The sequence below is a fragment of the Mesoplodon mirus genome (assembly GCF_964341445.2).
Source record: "Mesoplodon mirus genome assembly, chromosome: 13".
Taxonomy (NCBI): domain Eukaryota; kingdom Metazoa; phylum Chordata; class Mammalia; order Artiodactyla; family Ziphiidae; genus Mesoplodon; species Mesoplodon mirus.
The window spans coordinates 75652836-75673534 of NC_138989.1; the positions used below are offsets into that span (position 1 = coordinate 75652836).

The 20699-nt window shown below is 36.3% G+C and overlaps 1 protein-coding gene across 1 annotated transcript; it reads left to right on the forward strand.

Annotated features, from left to right (window-relative positions):
- Positions 1-14345: 14345 nt before the first annotated feature.
- LOC309814618 (nuclear transport factor 2-like) lies at positions 14346-15040 on the forward strand (the record flags this gene model as incomplete). The annotated part of the gene is made up of 1 exon (XM_082640611.1): positions 14346-15040. Exon 1 carries the CDS (start codon positions 14591-14593, stop codon positions 15038-15040), a length of 450 nt encoding a protein of 149 aa, XP_082496737.1. The 5' UTR covers positions 14346-14590.
- Between the last annotated feature and the right edge of the window lie 5659 nt (positions 15041-20699).

A 20699-nucleotide genomic window follows, 5' to 3' on the forward strand; every position in this document is an offset into this window, starting at 1 on the left:
TCCTGTATTTTGTCTCTGTCTTTCATTATACAAAGTACTGTAAAATTAATCTTCTTAAAGCACAGTCCTGATCATGTCATCACTGTAGTGAAAATATTTCAACCAATCCACATTGCCTGCAGAATAAATTTGATTTCTTGGTTTCACATTTAGTGTTCACTGTAACTTGGCCTTAACTCAGTTGTCCAGCTCATCTTTCTACCATTTTCCTGTTAACATTCCAAGTTCATAATAACTGACTGCCCCCAAATATGGCTGACATTTTCCTATCTCCATGCAATTATGCAATTCTCTGTCCAAATTCATACCAATTCTTGAAGACTCAACTAGAAGTCTGCCATCCCATCAAATCTCCCAATACCTCTGGGAAGAAATCACCTCCAGCTCCCATGACTTCCACAAAACTTTATATTTACAACTATAATATAGGGGGAAAATCAAACTTTAGAATGTTTGTGAAAAATTTCTTGTTCATATTAATCACAGGTAACTTGAGAAATTCTTGATAGTGGGGTCTTAGCAAAGTGATAAATAAGGATTAGTGTTCTAGGAATACTCTTAAAGCTGAGTTTAAGACAAGAGCACATATGTTTTGTTTATTTGGGAAAACTTGGTAGGAAGATATTACAGGGAAAAAAGACCAAAGTCACCCAAAATTCCTACTTGTGGCATCAATGCCTCTACCATAACAAGGAAAAATGGTTTTGTCTTACTTACTTTTTAATCCCTCAAAGTAAGTATTCTTTGAATATACACACATGATCATATTAATAGTTGCAGAAAAAGCATTTGACGAAATCCAACTCATTCATGATAAACACTCTCATTAAACTAGAAATAGATAGGAACTTTCCGAACTTGATAAAGCCTACCTAAAAAGAACCTACAGGGCTTCCCTGGTGGCGCAGTGGTTGAGGGTCCGCCTGCCGATGCAGGGGACATGGGTTTGTGCCCTGGTCTGGGGGGATCCCACATGCCGTGGAGCGGCTGGGCCTGTGATCCATGACCACTCAGCCTGCGCGTCCGTAGCCTGTGCTCCACAACGGGAGAGGCCACAACAGTGAGAGGCCCATGTACCGCAAGAAATAAATAAATAAAAAATAAAAAGAACCTACAACTAACATCATATTTAATGGTGAGAAACTTGAAGCTTTCCCACTAAGAACAGGTACAAGGAAAGAAAGTTCCCTATCACCTCTCCTTTTGAACATCACACTTGCTAATGTAATAAGGCAAGAAAAAAAAAGGAAGAAATAAACTGTTTCTTTCCCCCACAGGTGACATGATCATCCAAGTAGAAAATCTGAAAGAACTGACAAAAACATTCCTGAAACTAAGTCATGGCAACAAGGTTGTAGGATACAAGGTTAATATACATTTGCTTTCTTATATACCAACAATGAACAAGTGGAATTTGAAATTTAAAACCCAATACAATTTATGTTAACATCCCCCCAAATGAAATACTTAGATTCAAATTTAACAAAGTGTGTATAATATCTATATGACTCAAATAATAAAACTCTGATGAACAAAATCGAAGAACTAAATAAATGGAGAGATATTCCATCTTCATGGATAGGAATACTCAATATTGTTCAATGGTCAATTCTTCCCAATTTGATTGACAGATTCAGTACAATCTCAATCCAACTCCCAGCAAGTTATTTTATGGATATCAAGAAACTGATTCTAAAGTTTATTTTTTTTTCCAGATCTCTTTCTTTTTTTTTTAAATTGGGGTATAGTTGTTTTACAATGTTGTGTTAGTTTCTGCTGTACAGCGAAGTGGAGTTCTCTGTGCTATACAGATTCTAAAGTTTATATGGAGAAGCAAAAGATGAAGAATAGCTAACACAATACTGAAAGAGAAGAACAGAGTTGATGGATTGAAGCTACCCAACTTCAAGACTTACTAAAAAGCCTATACATGTATGAAGTGTACAGTATGAGTCTGTGATAGAAAAAAAAGAAAAGCTCAACCTACTCTGGTAAAAAACAGAAAGAAAATATAGGCTCATATATTCAGGAAACAAAATGAGTACAGGACCCAATAAATCAAATCATGTCATTCATTTCTTGGCATTTCTTTCCTCTATGGGGACTTCATTCTTAAAAGAAGCACCTCTTTACATTGTAGCAGAGATGCCTACATGGCTACCGGCAATTCCAAATATATATCCTGTTCTCTACAAACTGCAATTGCAGTTCACTCCCTATTCTGGCCTTGGGAAGTCCTACCCTGGCACAGCCTTTGGGCCAGAGCCCACACACTCCCACACCTGGCTGGGCCACTGGGACAAGGTACTACCACATTCTGACTCTGAGTTGAGGGGGTGGGGCAAGGTGCCCACAAGGACTGGGGTTTGCTTGATAGGTGACATGAGTAAGACTCCTTACTGACAAGTCTGGGATGAGGGGGTCTCTGGCACCTGAGGCTCCCAGGTGTTTATCATCCCATGCCTCCTCTGCCAGGCCTCATAGAATTCCTGAGATCCCACAAGACTGGTCGCAGCAACAGAGCTTTGAGCCTGATTCTGCCAATTCTCTGAGCCATCTCTAAACCTAATGCTCAGCAAATCCCAGTCCATCCTTTCCCTGCCCCTCCATCAGGATCCAACACTTACTCCCTCCCACTTACCCACACAGCCCACCCTGCAGGCTCCAACTGCACCCTGACTGCCTTGCTGCGAGACCCCACACTCCATCCATCAGGCCCAGGCCCCAATGGTGTCCCCCATGGTGTTCAAGACTGGAGAACATTTCCTGATGGAGGGGCGTGGGTGAAGGAGTCAGCTATCCCATCACAGGGCTGTGGCAATTGGGCTGGGCCAGCAAGAGGGAGGAGAAACAAACAGCCAGATGAACTCTAGATAAAAAGATATTTTTTCCATAATACATCCCACAGACAAATCTCAGGGAAGAATTTGATTGGTCTAGTTTGCAAAACAATAATTGTATTATGGGAGAGAGGACCCCAAGGAAGATTTAGATTAACCAAGACTGGGTCATGGGTCTACTCTGGGGGTGGGAGATGGGTGGGGACAGAATGGATAACCATTAGTAAAAGGAATTTTTTATCAGAAAAATGGGAAAATGATTTGGGGCAAGCAAAGAATGACATGTGTACAAAATATCTACATGTTAACATGCACATACACATTAGTACACACATTTCATTATTTTTATCTTGTGTGTGTATGCACATACGAGAGTGTGTTATGTATTTGATTTTATCTTGTTTTTCTAGTTGTTTCAGTGTTCTATATTTGGTTTTAGGCAGTTACCCAGAGTTAGCCAAACTGCAAGGTCAAAGGAAATACTCCCCACAAGACTGCCTTCACTCTGACACTAACTGCAAGTTTGGAGATTGCTAAAAACCACCTTCAAGTTTAGTAATTCACTGGAATAACTCACAAAAGTCACTGAAATCTGTAATACTCTTAGTTACAGTTTATTACAGGGAAATGATACTAGTTAAAATCAGCCAAGGCAGAGTCCTGGAGGGGTACAAATACAGAATTTCTGGTTGTCCTCTTCCTGTGGGGTCATGGACAACATTACTTCCTCCCGGCTATGATGTGTGACAACACACTTGGATACTGCCAACCAAGGAAGCACACCCCAGCCTTCGGTGTCCAGAAGTTCTTGATCACATACTGCCTGAGTGGATGACCATTGGTCTCCAGCCTTCCCAGAGTTCAGGCTAATACCTTTAGGCTCCTGACTAAATACCTGATCTCCAAGGGAACCGATATGGTGTGGCCCAAAGCCCCCAACAGAAATCACTGTTTCTCTGTCCAGTGACCAAAGCCTCCAGGCAAACAAAGATACTCCTACCATGCAGGACATTCCAGGAACCTAGAGGTCACCTCTCAGCAGCCAGAACTCTCTTTGGGTAAGGTGAATTGCTCACAGCACGACATTATTTTAAGTGCCAAGTCCAGGCAATACCAATTCTCTTTACTGAAATAGCAATTTCATTTATTCTCCTAAATTATTAATGAAAAATAGTATTTTACCTACTTCTCTACCCACAACCCTGGTTATTATACAATGAATAGTTTTTGCTTTACTTCAGTTTTACTGGTGTGTAAAGAATTAATGAGGCACAGCTCACAGATTGATGTTCCTATTTATTAGTTTTTGTTCTTTTGCTAAACATGCCCCATGTAATCTTTGATAATCGCTCAGGTTATTGAAAAAGAGTTTGTACAGCCTTAATATTATTTGCTTATTAATCTGTGACAAACCATAAAATTTGATATTTTCACCATGACTACCTCATGAAATTTGCTCACTTTTTCTCTGATTAAAGTAGCAGCACACTGACAATGCCAACAACTTTTAGAAGTGTTTTTGGGAGAGCTATGTGAATATCACCTTTGTTTTCATTTGAAATATCCAAAAGAAACTGAAAATGTTCTTCCACAACATAACCACATACCTGTATGTACTTTGGCTACTCTGAATTTGACCAAATGAGGATCAGGACTGCAACACACCCTTGATCCATAGAATGAATCATTCAAATATCAATCAAATTCTCTTCTCTGATCTACCTTGAATGCTTATCTTCAATTTCCACAGTGCTTTCCTAGAAAACAACACAAACCTCCTGTCCTAGAGTTCTTCTGGTTCTTAACCACTTTGGGGTCATAGACTCTTTACGACAAACCCACAGAACAAATTCTAGAATAATGAGTAAACAGCAACACGATAGAAAAAACAACAAAGTTTAATATAGTTTCAGGGGGATTCATGGGTCATGGTTTAAACATCCTGCTCTAGAATTTTTTGGCCATTGAACATTGCTATATTAGTCTCAGATGACATACTTGTGTCTAATTACATTAGGGAAAAAAATATGGACTTCCTAGGTATTTAGAGACCTTCTCCCCCCTTACATTGTAGTTATTACATTGCTCTCCCCTTCTTCCCAGGTCTTCTATACATCCTTTTAAGTTGAATCTAGTCACATCTATTTCCCTCAACAAAAATCCAAGGCCAGATCTGCTAAGGTTACTGTCATCTGTACAAATATCACATTGCTCAGGAAGTAGAACCCAAAGGGAAAAGAAGAGAAAGAAAGGGGGAAAAAAATCCCAACAGGTGCTATCTGAAGAAACCTACTCCAACGCCAGAACATTCAAGAACTGATAAGAATTAAGAACCACTATCATCCGAGCCTCCCTTATTTTGACTCACCTTATTTTTTGCTTGTAATAGTAGCAGGTCTGTTTATTTAAAATAACAAGAATCAAATAGGTTCATACTGTTCATATAAATAACACACTGCATAGAAAGGCAAATGCCCACGGGATCTCTGTGTTTCATTTTTGTTTTTAAAATCTTAGGCTGCATCAAGTCCATATTGAGAAAAATATACTGGAACTCTGTTATTTTTCTTTTATAAGTGGAAAGTAACTGAAGTCTGGTTATAGTTATCAACCAGGTAACTATTTAAAGCCCTAATGCTGAAGTTTGGTTTCCTTTAATCAGGCATTGAATGTAATGTACAGTCGGGTCTTAAAACTTCACTTTAAGAGGAACGTTTGCAATTTTGAAAGGAGATTCTAAAGGGAAAGATACATCTATGAAAAAACTCCCAGTCCAGCTGCCCCACATACTTTAAAAATGAGAGATTAAATTAACAGATCTTTATTGAATAGGAAAATGCATTTTTCCTTCTTTGTCTTCTTTTACTGAAAACAGGATTTCTCTAAGCAATGGTTATCATAATATGGGTGAACACATCTGTGCTTCACAGCTTATGACACCCCAGGGTATGTTTATCTCCACTCTGCTTTTACGGCTCACAGCACTCCAGGGTGCAGCAAGCTCCTAATGGCTCTAGAAAACATTGCCAGTAATTTTTTACCACTTAAGACAGTACTATCCCAGACAATGATTACAAGTTGGATGGTATTCAGTTCTTCCTCTACATGGCTTACCCCAGCTAGTTTAATAATTGTATGTAGTATCCCAGTCCTGAGAGATGTACTTTCTGACCTGAAAGATGACAATTTTCATATAAGTGTATATACCTAAATGTTCACATTTCATATTCAAATTTCATAATTCACTCAATGTAGGTCAAGTGCCAAGATCTAAAGACGAAAGGTAAGGAAAAGCAATACTTCTCTCAAGATCTCAGTGGAAATAACAATAATGCTTAAAGCTTAAAGTGTAACAATTAAAAAAAAAAAAAAGCCTTCTTAGGATAGAAAGGAAGCATCTGTTCAAATTAGTGTTTGAGATTGACAGCATGACAAATGATTTATTTTGTGTTTTAACTTTATTGTAGGGCCTCCCTGGTGGCGCAGTGGTTGAGAGTCCGCGGCAGGGGATACGGGTTCGTGCCCCGGTCTGGGAGGATCCCATATGCCGCGGAGCGGCTGGGCCCGTGAGCCATGGCCGCTGGGCCTGTGCATCCGGAGCCTGTGCTCCGCAACGGGAGAGGCCACAACAGTGAGAGGCCCGCATACCGCAAAAAGGAAAAAAAAAAAAAAAAAAAAAAACACTTTATTGTATAATTCTATGGGACAACTTCTATGGATGACTACATGAGATCTGTCATATAAAATTATATTTTATATATGTATGTATATATGTTATATATATGTATATATAGATATATGTGTATGTATATATGTTATATGTGTAAGCAGGTATAATTATTGTTTTCTACGTGGTAGTTCTAACTTAACAATAATAGAGGAGTAATAAATTATAAGGAATCTTATACAATTGAAAGAATTATTTAGCACACTGAATTAGGTTGTTTCACCAAATTCATTTCAGTCAAAATGGTGCATCCAATGCCCTGGAGATAACTAACGTTAAACCTTAAACCTCAGTGATTTGGGCTTTAAGGTATTAAAAACATTTTTTTAAATTTATAACAACAAAAAAAGATGTCCAACTTTTCCAAAATCTCTATCTTCTCTTCTGGGGTAACTGAATTAACAATTTCTTAAACTTCACACTATTTAAGCTAAAACAATTATCCATTTTAACAAATGTCCCATCTGCATCTTTACTGTCATTTATAAGTACACACTGACGACCAGTAAAAGTAAATTATATGCTAATGGGCATATTTCTTAATCCTCATAGTGCACACTTTAGGAATGTGAATAGGTCTTATGGTTGTGAATTTCCAGTATAACACTCAGGATTTGCAGAGAATCAACTCTGTGGCCAGATTAGAGTCAAATATGGTAATGTGCCCATTAAAAACCAGAACAATGTTAGACTTTTCTGAAATTCATTATATCACCTAGTATTGGACATGTATTAATAGTAAACATATATTTTTTTATCTGATTGGTTGAGGGATTAGTTGAATAATGGAAATTGACTGTGGTTGAGAAAGGTTAGCAAATAAATGAAAACCAACAAACGAAGAGTGAATTTGACTGTTTCAAACCATTACATTAGGATGGCTGAAAAGAAAAGTGTCCTTGGAATCTATAATATCTCTAGTGGCTTGTAGGCCAAAGAAGTAAAAGTAGCTAAAAAAGAGAATAGTACATGGCTAAAGAGAGACCAAAGGACATTATTAACTCATGTTTTGAAACAATTTCGTGTTGGGATCCTAGAATAATAATATCCAACATCTTGCTCACCAAAGTATAATACATTCTTTATCTAATACAGGGATTAAATAAGAATTAAGAAACTGGACATGTTTCCAAAAAGAAAAAATAAAATAAAAAAGCTTACCTGCCTATCTCATTGTTGGCAGCCAACTAAAGTAGAAAATTTTTGGCAGCTTTCAGATACTTTAGAATTTGAAGCACTGTTGAGATGATCTATTTAAATCCAGTATACAGGTGACCATTTATCAGATTTAATTTATATATCGTTCTTGTTATCTATTTCCACGAGCTTTGACTCTCTTTCTCTCTCGTCTATCCTTTTTATTCTCCTTTCCTGAACATAAATCTCGATGCTCCCCTATTTGACATATACTAAATTTCAAAAAAAAAAAAAAAAAGAAAAAGTAAATCAGCAGGAAAGGAAGAAACAAGTGAACCCAACAACTGTACAACACTTGAACTCACAGACTATTCCTATACGGAAAAAGTGAATAGTTGGTGCTAGAAAGAAAAAGTTGAAAATTGGGTCAGACAATTGATAGGACTGATATGTTTTCCACTTTGCTGACATATAATCGTACTGGTGGTCACACTGACCTGCTGCTGGGACCCACTGGAGTCTGAGCCCAAGCGTGAGCAGGGTCATGCTGCCGGGGCTTCATGTAGGATTCCATGTGCTACAACAGCACGGGCAGACTGAGACCCAAGCAAAGCCTTATCCTTTCCCAGGGGTTTAATATCCCTGGGCAAACAGCCAAGTGGCTCTCTGAAAGTGATGTAAGAATGGGTAAAGTTCTCATTAAGAATTTGTCTGAACTGGTTTTTCCCAAAAGGGTGCACAAGAGAGTTTCTCAATAGTACCAAGCCCTATACGTGTTATGTATCAATCCAACCCAAGTCGCTTAGTGGCTCTTTTGCTAGAGCACTTCTCCTTTATGATCAATAATTTCAAAGAACTGGGTATTTTTACTTAGGGGACTTTTCCCAGTGAGAGAAATTCTATTCTTATCACCTCCTTTTATGTATGTACATAAAGAGGATGTTTGTGAGTCTGTAAAATGTACCCTTGATCTTATTTGATAGACTGTGTGTCCTCCTCAGAGTGAATAGGCTGTTAAGTGGTGACTTTGCATTTGCAAATGAATGACAATATGTGTGCCAAATTCCCTCTCCAGCCACAGAAGTAACAGGATGAGAATTTTATTTCTGGAAGAGGATTTCAAAACAGGTCAGCTCTCATTTACTCCTCAGCGGGTGCTGCTAAAAACTAGAAAAAGTAAGACGTGGCCATTAAACACAGCAGAAAAAACAATAACGTACATCAATCAGTGCCTAGAAACAGACTTTGAAATGTTATTTATTACCTGTTTTCATCAAATATGCATTACTCTAACGATCGGCATATTATGAAGACAGGCATTTTAGAGACAAATTATAAGATGGGCTAAAAAAGGTGGCTATCATTTGGCAAAGAAAGGCAGTTTAATTTTAAAAAATCATATAATTGTTATGGAAAGTATCTGTATAAATCACACATTTCAGAGAGACAAGATATTGATCAGTCATGGCAACCCTCTCCAACTTTCTATACAAAGCCATATAAAGGTACATAATAAAGTTAAATTTTAGACTGTTACAGTCAAAAGCAGGCTTTGTTACTGAAGTTCTGCTCTATTTATTTGGATGATATTGGTATGAATAGAGTAAAAGAACAAATATGAAAGAGACTCTCAATCCTGTTTTCAAAAGTATTTATAGGTTGGCACCTGGAGGGTTGCAGTAGTCGTGAAAAGTCAATACAGAAATCTAGAGCGTGTTCTTCTTCCCTTCCTTCATTAGAGAAATGGACAGCTGAGAGGAGCCCTTTGGTTGTCCGACACCAGCACAAGCCACGTTAACAAACAGTTCTTGGCGAGGCAGCCACGGACAGCATAGCCTGACATTCTCAGCGCCACGTAGAAGCGATGCCGTGCTGCTGCCGCTCCTCTGTCTATTTATCTTGCCAATTAAATCGCACAACGTGTTCAGTGTCTTCTGTTCTACATCCACTTTTGTGCTCGACATTTCGTACACCAAATTACATCCTCTTGCATGGGCCAAGTACATGATCCTATTCAGAGTCCTAATACTGTTGTTCGTTTTGTTCCATCAGCTAACGGTTAGAGCTAATTGTTGAGAATTAACCGATAGTGTGCCTTGAATTTGGATCTTTACACTCTTGCTCAGTCATGGAGTTTCTGACCTCTGAGTGAGCAGACAGTATCCAGATGAAGGAGAGGAAGATGCTTAAGACAGGAATACCATGGAACAGCCATCAAGAGTTCCAATGGGGCACTTTTACTGGAGGAGGGAAGCGGATGCTGAGAGAAATTTCAGAATTGGACTAAAATAAAGAAAGGTAATAAAGAGAATTAGCACTGGAACATCCAGTGACCAAAGGACATGTGACAAAAGAACCAGAAAAGGAGAGTAAGAGAAAAATAACTAAGGGGCTCAGTCAGAAGGTGTTAGGCTTCAAAAAAATGTCACATTGTGCGTATGTAAAATAAAGAAGAGCAGGACTTTTAGCAAAAGTAAAGTCAGCAGTTTTTCTTTCTTGCTATTATTGTTTAGTAGACATGCTTTATTTTGTAATTCAAGATATTTTGAGTCTCTGTATCTTGAGGATCCTAGTAAGGATCACTTGTTGATGAATGATCTGTAGACTAGTCTAAAACCCACTTCCTCATTCCTTCTGATGTCCTCTGGGTTATATTTTCATCATAATTTTCTTTTACTTAATTAAGCCTTCCATGAAGCCCTAAGTATTTAAATTGTAAGGACTGCTGAAATTGGGTCATTAAGGTAACTTCTAAGTAGAGGCAGTCTGCCAGAATTGTTTAAAAAGAATCTAAGATAAAAATAAAAAGGAGGGAATTGATGCTAGGTTTTTGGGGGAAAAGGGAGTACACTTCCCCAAGAGGAAAAAGAGATAACTAACAGAGGTAAAGTAAAAGATATCTAACTACTTAGAAGGCCGAGGGAGGATTAATATAAAATGAACCAAAATAAATAAGTAAATAAACAAGTACATAAATAATAAAGTGAACAGAACCTAGTCATAAATTAGCCATGGAGCTCAGAGGGTTCAAAGCAATTATATTAAAATACATAGCCAGATTACAAGCACCCCTATGACACAGGATAATTGAGCATGAACATAGTTATATTTACAGTGAAGTAATTAATGAATGACATATACAGCAATTAGAGTAGTCAGGCCTCTTATCTTACTCCCCATCCCATAAAGTCAAATGCAAAGGACAAACAGCCAGCATTATTCCCCCAGGAAAATGCTCAAAGGCTATTCTCTAAAGGAATTAAAATCAGTGCTGGGCAAAAGTCAGATTCTCATGGCAAGCTTCCCTCTCCCACTGAATAAAATGCTATTGATGTTGACCTTGGCTTGGGGAATGACGTCTATGGCCTGTCCCCTGGAGCATGTAGCTCTACCTACCAAAGCGGTCCTACACAGAGCTCCTTAGAGAAAATATCTAGAAAAGCATCTTACCTTCTTGGCAGCATATGGAACCTATAGCCTTCTTAAATGTGAATGGAGAAACAGGGAATGCCAGGTATGTGAAGAAAACAAGCAGGTTATAAGAGAAAGAAAAAAAAATTTTTTTAAATGGTGTTATGGGAGGTTGAGGAAATAGAAAAGGACTTTGAGAACGCTGAATGTGTTCAGAGTGATCAGAGAAAGTACTGTATTTATAAAACAAAACTATAAAGCTCTGAACAAAGAACAATCAGAGAAGATAAAAAACGGTCTCAGAGATTAAACATACTACAGTAAAATTGAAGAGTGACTGGAAAATAAGGTTGAGGATACCTCCTGGAATACAGAGCACAAAAGGATAAAGAGTCAGAAAATATGAGAGAGGAAATGAGGAAAAGCAGGCCCATCAGGGTTGTACATTGTCCTGACAGAAGGAACTGTGGAAAGAGAGAGAAAGAAAATGCAAAGGGGTGAAGGTCAAAATTATAGTAGAAAAGAAATTCCCAGAGCTGAAGGAGGATACATCTTCAGAGCGAAGACACATAGAAACAAGAGTCATCAAACAAACACAAAAAACCCTGGTCTAGTACATGAAATTGCAAAATGGTACAAATAAAAAGAAGGCCCCAAAAGCTTCTTTATAGAATAATTGCCTTCAAAGGAAAATGAGGCAATCTGGCATCAAATGTCTCACCAGCTGACTGGATACAAGATAACATTGGAGCAGCAATGCCCGGAAAACAGTATGCAGGTTCCTCAAAAAATCAAAAACAGATTTGTCATATAGTTCAGCAATCTGGGTATAGAGACATACGCACTCCCATGTTTATTGCAGCATTATTGACAATAGCAAAGATATGAAAACAGCCTAAGTGTCCATCAACAGATGAATGAATAGATATATATGGTGTATATATACAATTGAATATTATTCAGCCATGAGAAAGAAGGAAATCTTGCAATTTATGACAACATGATGGACCTTTAGGACATTATGCTAAGTGACATAAGCCAGGCAGAGAAACATAAATACTGTATGCTATCACTTATATGTGGAATCTGAAAAGCCAAACTTGTAAAAACAGTAAAATGGTGATTATCAGGGGATGTGGAGGTACGGGAACAAGAGAGATGTTGTTTAAGGGTGCAAACTTACCACTAGTAGTAATTAAGTCCTAGAGATCTAATGCAAAGTATAGTGAATATAGATAGCAATATTGTATCATAATATTCAAACTTGCTAAGAGACTAGGTCTTACTTATTCCAACTACAAAAAATAATTACATGATGTGATAGAAGTGCTAACTATCTCTACAATGGCAATCTTATCACAATATATAAATGTATAGATCAACAGGTTATACAGCTTAAATTAACACAATGTTATATGTCAAATATATTTCAAAAAAAAGAAAGATAAAGAGTTCAAAAGATGTGAATACGGTTCAGCAAACAAAAAAATAAAAGGGCCCTTAAAATATGAAAGGATGCTCAACTTCATTCATATATATAGTAATAGAAATGCAAATTATAACTAAAATTGGATGCCATTATTCACCTTTTAATTTGGCAAAATTCTAAAATGAGAGCAAAAAGTGTTATCAAAGCTGGGAGAAATAGAAACCTTCATACAAAATGGTACAAGCCTTAAAAGAAAAATTGGCAATGTTATCAAAATTACATTTCTGGAAATATATTCTAAAGACAGCACTTCTTGTATTGGATTTATATTTGTGAAAATATCAATATTCCATTATTTTTTTCCAAAACTAATAATTTCATATATTATAACCTTACAATAGCAAAAGATTGGAAGTAATGTAAATGTTTATATATAGGGCACTTATTATAAAATAACTGTTCGAAAGAATACTATGCAGTTGTAATTAAGAATCAGGATGCTCACAAAGATATGAGTGAAAAAATCAAAAAATAATATAAAATAGGGCGCAAATTAAATGTGGTAAAATTTTAAACATTTGAGTGTAGAAAAAATAGAATTAATTTCATGTTGAGATGTAACATGAATGGGGAAGAAAGGGAGAAAAGGTAATATTTTCATATTGCATAAGATGATACTTCTAAAACTTGATACAACAAAAAATACAGATTTAAGTTCTTAAGTTACAAAAATAATAGAAAACTAAAAATGGTATAAATCTGAAACTCTAAGAAGAGGGAAAGAAGACAAAGGTACAAATGATTTACATCTTCACCTGTCATATCAGAGGTTATTAGATATTGTCTAGTATTTCTAAATGAAGGAAAGAGAAAACCAAGCATGTTTTCTTGAACCACAGCATTAAGCACCAGAAGAGGCTGCTTCTGAAGAATGGGTCTGGGAATGAGAAGGGAAGTAGAACTAGTATTTCTATATTTCTTGATTTGTTACCAAATTCAAGAACTGCTCTGATAAAAAATATTTTTGACCAAAGTTAATGGATATAGGCAAAAATTCATATAACACTTGGTGTAAAAGATTCAAGAGGCAGAAACTATATATGATTTGTTCACCACAAAATTTCAATCACCCAGTGTCTGACATGTAGATCTTAATAAATAAAACATAAAGAGCTCTTACAAATCAATAAGATAAGAATGGCATCCAAATAGAAAAATTGGTAAAATACATAAATAGATAGTTCAGAAAATAATTACACATGACCAATAAACATATTTAATGTTCAATCTCACTAGTAACGCAAGTTAAACCTACAGTGAGTTATCACTTTTCCCTTGTCAAATTGGAAATATTTTATAATAATGCCTGCATGTACAGAAGTTGTGAGTCAAAACTCTTGTGTGCAACCAATTTAGGTATAAATTGATTTTTTAAAAAAATCAAGGAAGAGCAAGAATTCTTAAATATTTATACTTTTGACGTAGCACCCTTATTTCTGGAAATCAATCCTAATGAAATAACACAACATGCTATAAAAGATTAAAGTATAAGGTGTGTTTCCCAGTCCTATTTAACAGAGTGAAAAATGGCATCAATCCAAGTGGTCAACAATAATGGTTAAATAAATGTACATCCATATGAGAGCATATTATTTAATAATTAAAATGTCATTACAGAATATATGTAATCAAATGGAAATATTCGTGATATGATAAAGGAAGAAATCAGAATACCAAGTAGCATACACACACCAATTTTGTGTGTGTGAGTGCATGGGTGTGAAAAAATTGCAGAGGGAAAACTTTAGTAAATATTTCAAAATGTTAATAATGGTTATTTCTGGATAATAGTGATACAATTTATTTTTCTTTTTTTTTTTGTATTTTCCACATTTTCTACAAGAAAGACTTATTTTTAGAAATGAAAACAACAGAGTGCAGTGGGGTGCCAATGGAAGGTGAGAGAAGACCACACTGGGTCGCCGCCACTGCTGCCACCATTGTGCCAGCTCCTCGGGTCTCAACGAGGCGGGGTGGCACCCCAGAATGGGAGACAAGCCAGTTTGGGAGCAGACTGGATCCAGCTTCATTCAACATTACTACCAGTTATTTGATAACGACAGAACCCAACCAGACGCAAGTTATATTGACGCGACATGTCTTACTTGGGAAGGACAGCAATTCCAGGGGAAAGCTGCCACCGTAGAGAAATTGTCTAGCCTTCTGTTCCAGAAAATCCAGGACAGCATCACAGCACAGAACCATCAGCCCAGGCCAGATAGCTGCATCATCAGCATGGTTGTGGACCAGTTCAAGGCCGATGAAGACCCTGTCATGGGGTTCCACCAGATGCTCCCATTAAAGAACATCAATGATGCTTGGGTTTGCACCAATGACATGTTCAGGCTTGCTCTGCACAACTTCGCTGACCTCCTCCCTCCTCTTCCTGATACTATTCACACTCCTCCAGATGCTCCAAATATCATACACAAATAAGCAGGTCCACGGTGGGAGTGGGCAGGTGGGCTGCTGCTACTGAGGCATTGCACATGATGTATGAACGCTTAGACTGGTTGCATCTGACAGAAGTTTGTGTTGTACCAGCCCATGCCTTGGAAAGACTTAAGTAATGCAAAAGGTTGTCTTTTTTTTTTTTTTTAATCTACTGACAAGTTGCTCTAGTAACCCAAAGAAGTGAAGGAGAAAGCAGCTGCCTCACGGCCCAGATATTGATTTGTTCAGGTGTTTCACTGCCTTATGATACAATAAAACTATGAAAATTTTCTTAACAACAAAGAAATAAAAATAACAACAAATTGTACATCATTAAAAGTTAATGGAATTTTACTTCTGGTGATGGCAGAGTAGTTGGTATTAGATGAAAACTCCTGCAGATAAAATCATAAACACTGGAAAAAATGAGAGAAAACAAGTCAAGAAACTGGAAGAGAGTTACCTTTAAAACAGAAAAATTCCCTTGGTAACTTTGCATTTATTCAACTTTTCATGTGAGGGAAGTCCTCATTCTGCACAGTGTGGGATGTCTGGACCTTAGGCAGAAAGCACGGGTCCTACTGGCCTAGTTTTAGGACTGTCATAGTACCTAGAATCTATTAAAGGAAACCCTGGAAAAGAGAGGGCCACAGTATGAGGAAGTCCAAAATTCTGCATTTAAAATCTGCCCAAAGCCTTGGTTGACCCCTGATCTATGAAGAGCTGAGACTCCTTAGTGTCTTATAGAAAGTGACAGATTGTTACAGCTTTTAGCTGCCACCAAGTGTAAGGAGCTAGCTTTTAGAGTTTGAGTCCAAGCAGATTAATTCCTGATAAAACAATTCCAAACATTCTCCAGGGGAAGATAACATAATTTAGTCTCTAGAATGTTTCATACACAATTTTCTGTTTAAAAACATAAGTTCCTAGATAAGCAAAACATAGAAAATTATGATTCATGCTGAAATGAGATATCAGCCATCAGGAACCAACTGAAATATACAGGGAGGTCAGAATATAAAGGAGCTATTTTGTTATAAATATGTTCAAGGACTCAGAGGAAAATACAGAGCAAAAAATAGAGAATTTCATCAGAGAAATAAAAACCACAAAAAATGGAGACCCAGTAGTACAATATGTGAAATTTAAAAAATTAGTGGATGAGGACAGCCACATGCAAAAGAATGAAACTAGACCACTATCTTACACCATACATAAAAATTAACTCAAAATGGATTAAATACATGAATATAAGACCTGACACCATAAAACTCCTGGAAGAAAACATAGGCAGTTAGCTCCTTGACATAGGTCTTGGCAATGATTTTTTGAATTTGATACCAAAAGCAAAGGCAACAAAAACAAAAATAAACATATGGGACTACCACAAACTAGAAGTTTCTGCATAGCAAAAGAAACCATCAACAAAATGTAAAGGCAACTTACTGAATGGGAGAAAATATCTGCAAATCATATTTATGATAAGGGATCAATATCCAAAATACACAAAGAATTCATACAACTCAATAGCAAAAACAAACAATCCAATTAAAAAATGGGCAGAGCATCTGAATAGACATTTTTCCAAAGAAAACATACAGATGGTCAACAGGCACATGAAAAGATGCTCAACATCACTAATTATCAGGGAAATGCAAATCAAAATCACAATGAGATATCACCGCATACTTGTTAGAATGGCTAGTCTCTAAAAAGGCAAGAAATAACAAGTGTTGGCAAGAAATAACAGGTGTTGGCAAGAACACCTGTGCACTGTTGGTGGGAATGTAAACTGGCGTAGGCATTATGAAGAACAGTACGGAGGTTCCTCAAAAAATTAAAAAATAGAACTACCATATGGTCTAGCAATTCCACATCTGGGTATTTATCTGAAAAAAACACAGACATTAATTTAAAAAGATATATGCACACCTGTGTTCATCACAGCATTATTTACAATAGCCAAGATATGGAAGCAACCCAAGCACCTCTCAGTAGATGAATAGATAATGAAGATGTGGTACATATAAAAAATGGAATATTAGCCATTAAAAAGGAAATCTTGTCATCTGTATAAACATGGATGGACCTTGAGGGTATCACACTAAGTGAAATAAATCAGAGTAAGACAAATACCATGTGATTTCGCTTATACATACAATCTAAAAAAAAAAATGAACAAACAAAACAAAACTCATAGATACAGAGAACAGATTGGTGGTTGCCAGAAGGGAAGGGGGTAGGGGGTAGGAGAAATACCTAGGTCAAGAGGTACAACCTTCTAGTTATAAAATAAATAAGTCATGGGGATGTATGTAAGCATGGAAATTATATATAGTCAATACTATTGTATTGCTTATTTAAAAGTTGCCAAGAGAGTAAACCCTGAAAGTTCTCCTCACAAGCAAAAAAAAAAAAAAAAAAAAATTGTATCTTTGTATGGTGACTGATGGTAACTAGACAGACTTATTGTGGGGATCCCTTCACAGTGTATACAAATACTGAATGATCATGTTGTACACCTGAAACTAATATTATGTTGTATGTCAATTTTACCTCAGTAATAATAAATAAAATCAGTAGATGAGATTAGCAGAATATTGGATCTGGAAGACATAGGATCAGTGAACCTGAAGACAGATCAGTAGAAACCATCTAATCTGAAAAGGAGAGAAAAAGGATAGATCCTCAATGACATGAGGAACAAGCAGTCTAACATATGAGTAATTAGAGTCACAGAAAAAGAGAAAAGACAGAATGGGACAGAAAAATATTTGAGGAAATAGTGGCAGAAAAGTTCTCAAATTTGCTGAAACATAAACTTACAGTTTGAAGAAGATCAGCAAAGCACAAGCATTATGAATACAAAGAAAACCACACTCAAGCTTATCATAGTCAAACTGCCAGGGAAAAAAAGGATGCACTACACACAGGGGAACAATGATATGAATGACAGATTTACTTCAGAAAGAACAAAGGGTATTGGTACATTCATCAAAACTTATTGAATTGTACATTTGAGAGGGGTGCATTTCATTCTATGTACATTTAACCTAAAACATTGTAAATAGATATTGAATTTCAGTTTGTAGGTTTGCTTTTTTTTTCACAGTGGTATGAGTTAGGAATTTAAAAACTGTATTCCATATACTCTAGTTTGAACAAAAGTGTAACTGTATTGAGGATAATGAAAGCTAGGTTTCTCATTGTTGGAGAAAGAGTTACAAATATGGAAAAAGGGATGACTAGAACGCACTCTGCAGTGCTGGATTGGAACTAGAGATATTAGTATAAAACTATAAATATATATATATATACACACACAAAGAGAGAAATAAATACAAATCTATACATATGTATTATGTGTGCACACATACACGTGTTTATATAGACATGGATGTCTATGTACCTGATATGTCTATATATGTGTGAGTGTGTGTGCACGTATACACCTATACACATATATTTCCTAGCTCTCTGATGAAGGGATTTAGAAGCAGTGATCCATCAGTGGCATTGAACATACCTAGCACCCAAATCTTGGTTTCTCAGGACCATTCTCCACTAAAAGAAAGCAGGGATATTTTTAAGAAAAGCCTAAACATCTTGCTGCACCATAAAGTAAGGAAGCGCTGAAGGAATGCTAGAGGTATTTTGAAAGAATACAGGCCAGTTTGAAAGGGATCCCACTGGACAAATTTTGGACAACTTGAATGTTAAAATAAATATTGATTGAAATGGCTTACATCCCTTTGAATAAAATAAAAATTCATACCTTCATTTACATATAAATAAATTAGAGTTCATAAATAGATGGGGAAGTTCTTCCTTAGTGTAGAACCAATAAATATACAAGGATGCTTAAACTAGTGGGTAAAAGTTTGAGAAACAGGATATTTGTATAGTCTCCAAGTAACTTCCTCTCCATTAATTGCTTATTAATTTAAAAGGGAAAATAGTAGAAAAACTTGGCAGACACCACCTTACCCTAGGGACAAACCACGATAGCACGTACCTCTGATATGATGCATTGAGATGATTACAGCACACTTCTGTGACAGTTCTACTACAATGTATTATGCCAATCTCATTATGAAAAAACACTAGAGAAGCCCAAATAAAGGAACATTCTACAAAATAACTGTTTAAAATATCAACGCCAAAAGACACAAATAAAAAGAAACTGTTCTAAACTAAAGGAGATGAGAGACATGAAAATTAAAGGAAATGCGTAATCCTGCATTGAATTCTAGACCTGGGGGGAACAGAAAATATCTATAAAGGACATTACTGGGACAGTTGATAAAATATGAATATGGAATATAGATTGTATTTTATCACTATTAAATTTTCTGACTTTGATCACTGTACTGGTTTTGTAAGAGAATGTCTTTGCTCCTAGGAAAAAACACACTTATGGGTAAATAGATACATCTCCAATTTACTCTCATACGGTTCAGAAAAAGATATGAACACATAAATATATGGGTCAAATATATATGCGGGTAATCCTCATTATTCACAGAATCCGATTTTGTGAATCTGCCTACTTTTTGTATTCATTTGTAACCCAGAAATCAATACGCACAGTACTTTACCAATCATTCACAGGCATGGGCTGAACAGCAAAAAACTTGAGTCTCCTGACGTGCATGTTCCCGGTTTTGGCCTTCTTGTTTCAGCCCTCATGTTGTAAACACACGTCCTTTTCGAGGTCTATTTAGTGCCACTTTTCCTCCATTTTTGTGCTTTTTGGTGGTGATTTTGATGTTTAAAATGACCCCCAATTGCAATGCAGAGGTGGTGGTCTAGTGATCCTAAGTTCAAGAAAGCTATAATGTGCCTTACAGAGAAAATATGGGCATTAAGTAATCTTCTTTCAGACATGAGTTATCGTGCTCTTGGTCAAAAGTTCAATGTTAATGAATCGACATTATTGATTATATTGATTATACTGTTCATAAATCAATAAATATTTTAAGTAATATTTGTTATATTTATATATTAAATAAGGTGTCTTTAAACAGAAATACACAAAACAAAGTTATGTATTGATCACTTGATTAAAAATGTTTGTGACCAGAGACTCAGAAGAATATAATCCTGTATTTCTTCTAAGAGCAAAGATTCAGTATTCACTAATTCAGTGTTCAAGGAAGATTTATAGAATATAACTATTACAAATAACAAGACTCCACTATAGGTCAATAAATGATAGATACATATGTACATACACATATACATATATAGATGTCTAATCGACTATATAGATATGTAGACACACACAAAGCAAACAGAACAAAAAGTAAACAATTGCTGCTGAATCTGGGGAAAAGGAATTCCTCTTACTATTCTTGCAACTTTTGTGCAAGTGAAAAATGGTATCAAAATAAAAAGTTGCCAAAATACATAATGAATAACAAATTATCACAAGATGCTCTTGCTTACAAGAGACACAAATTGGTATCTTTCCCCTAGAAATCTGAAATCCTATAGGGATGCAGCCATCTGTGTAGTATTCTATGGACAACTAGAGGGAGAGAGAGATGCTGATTTAATAAAGTCCAGGCACTGGGAGAAATAGGCCCATTGATGCAGTAAAGATAAAGTAACCAAAAGACACAAAAGACAAACAATGATATTTGTAGGTAGCTATTGGAGC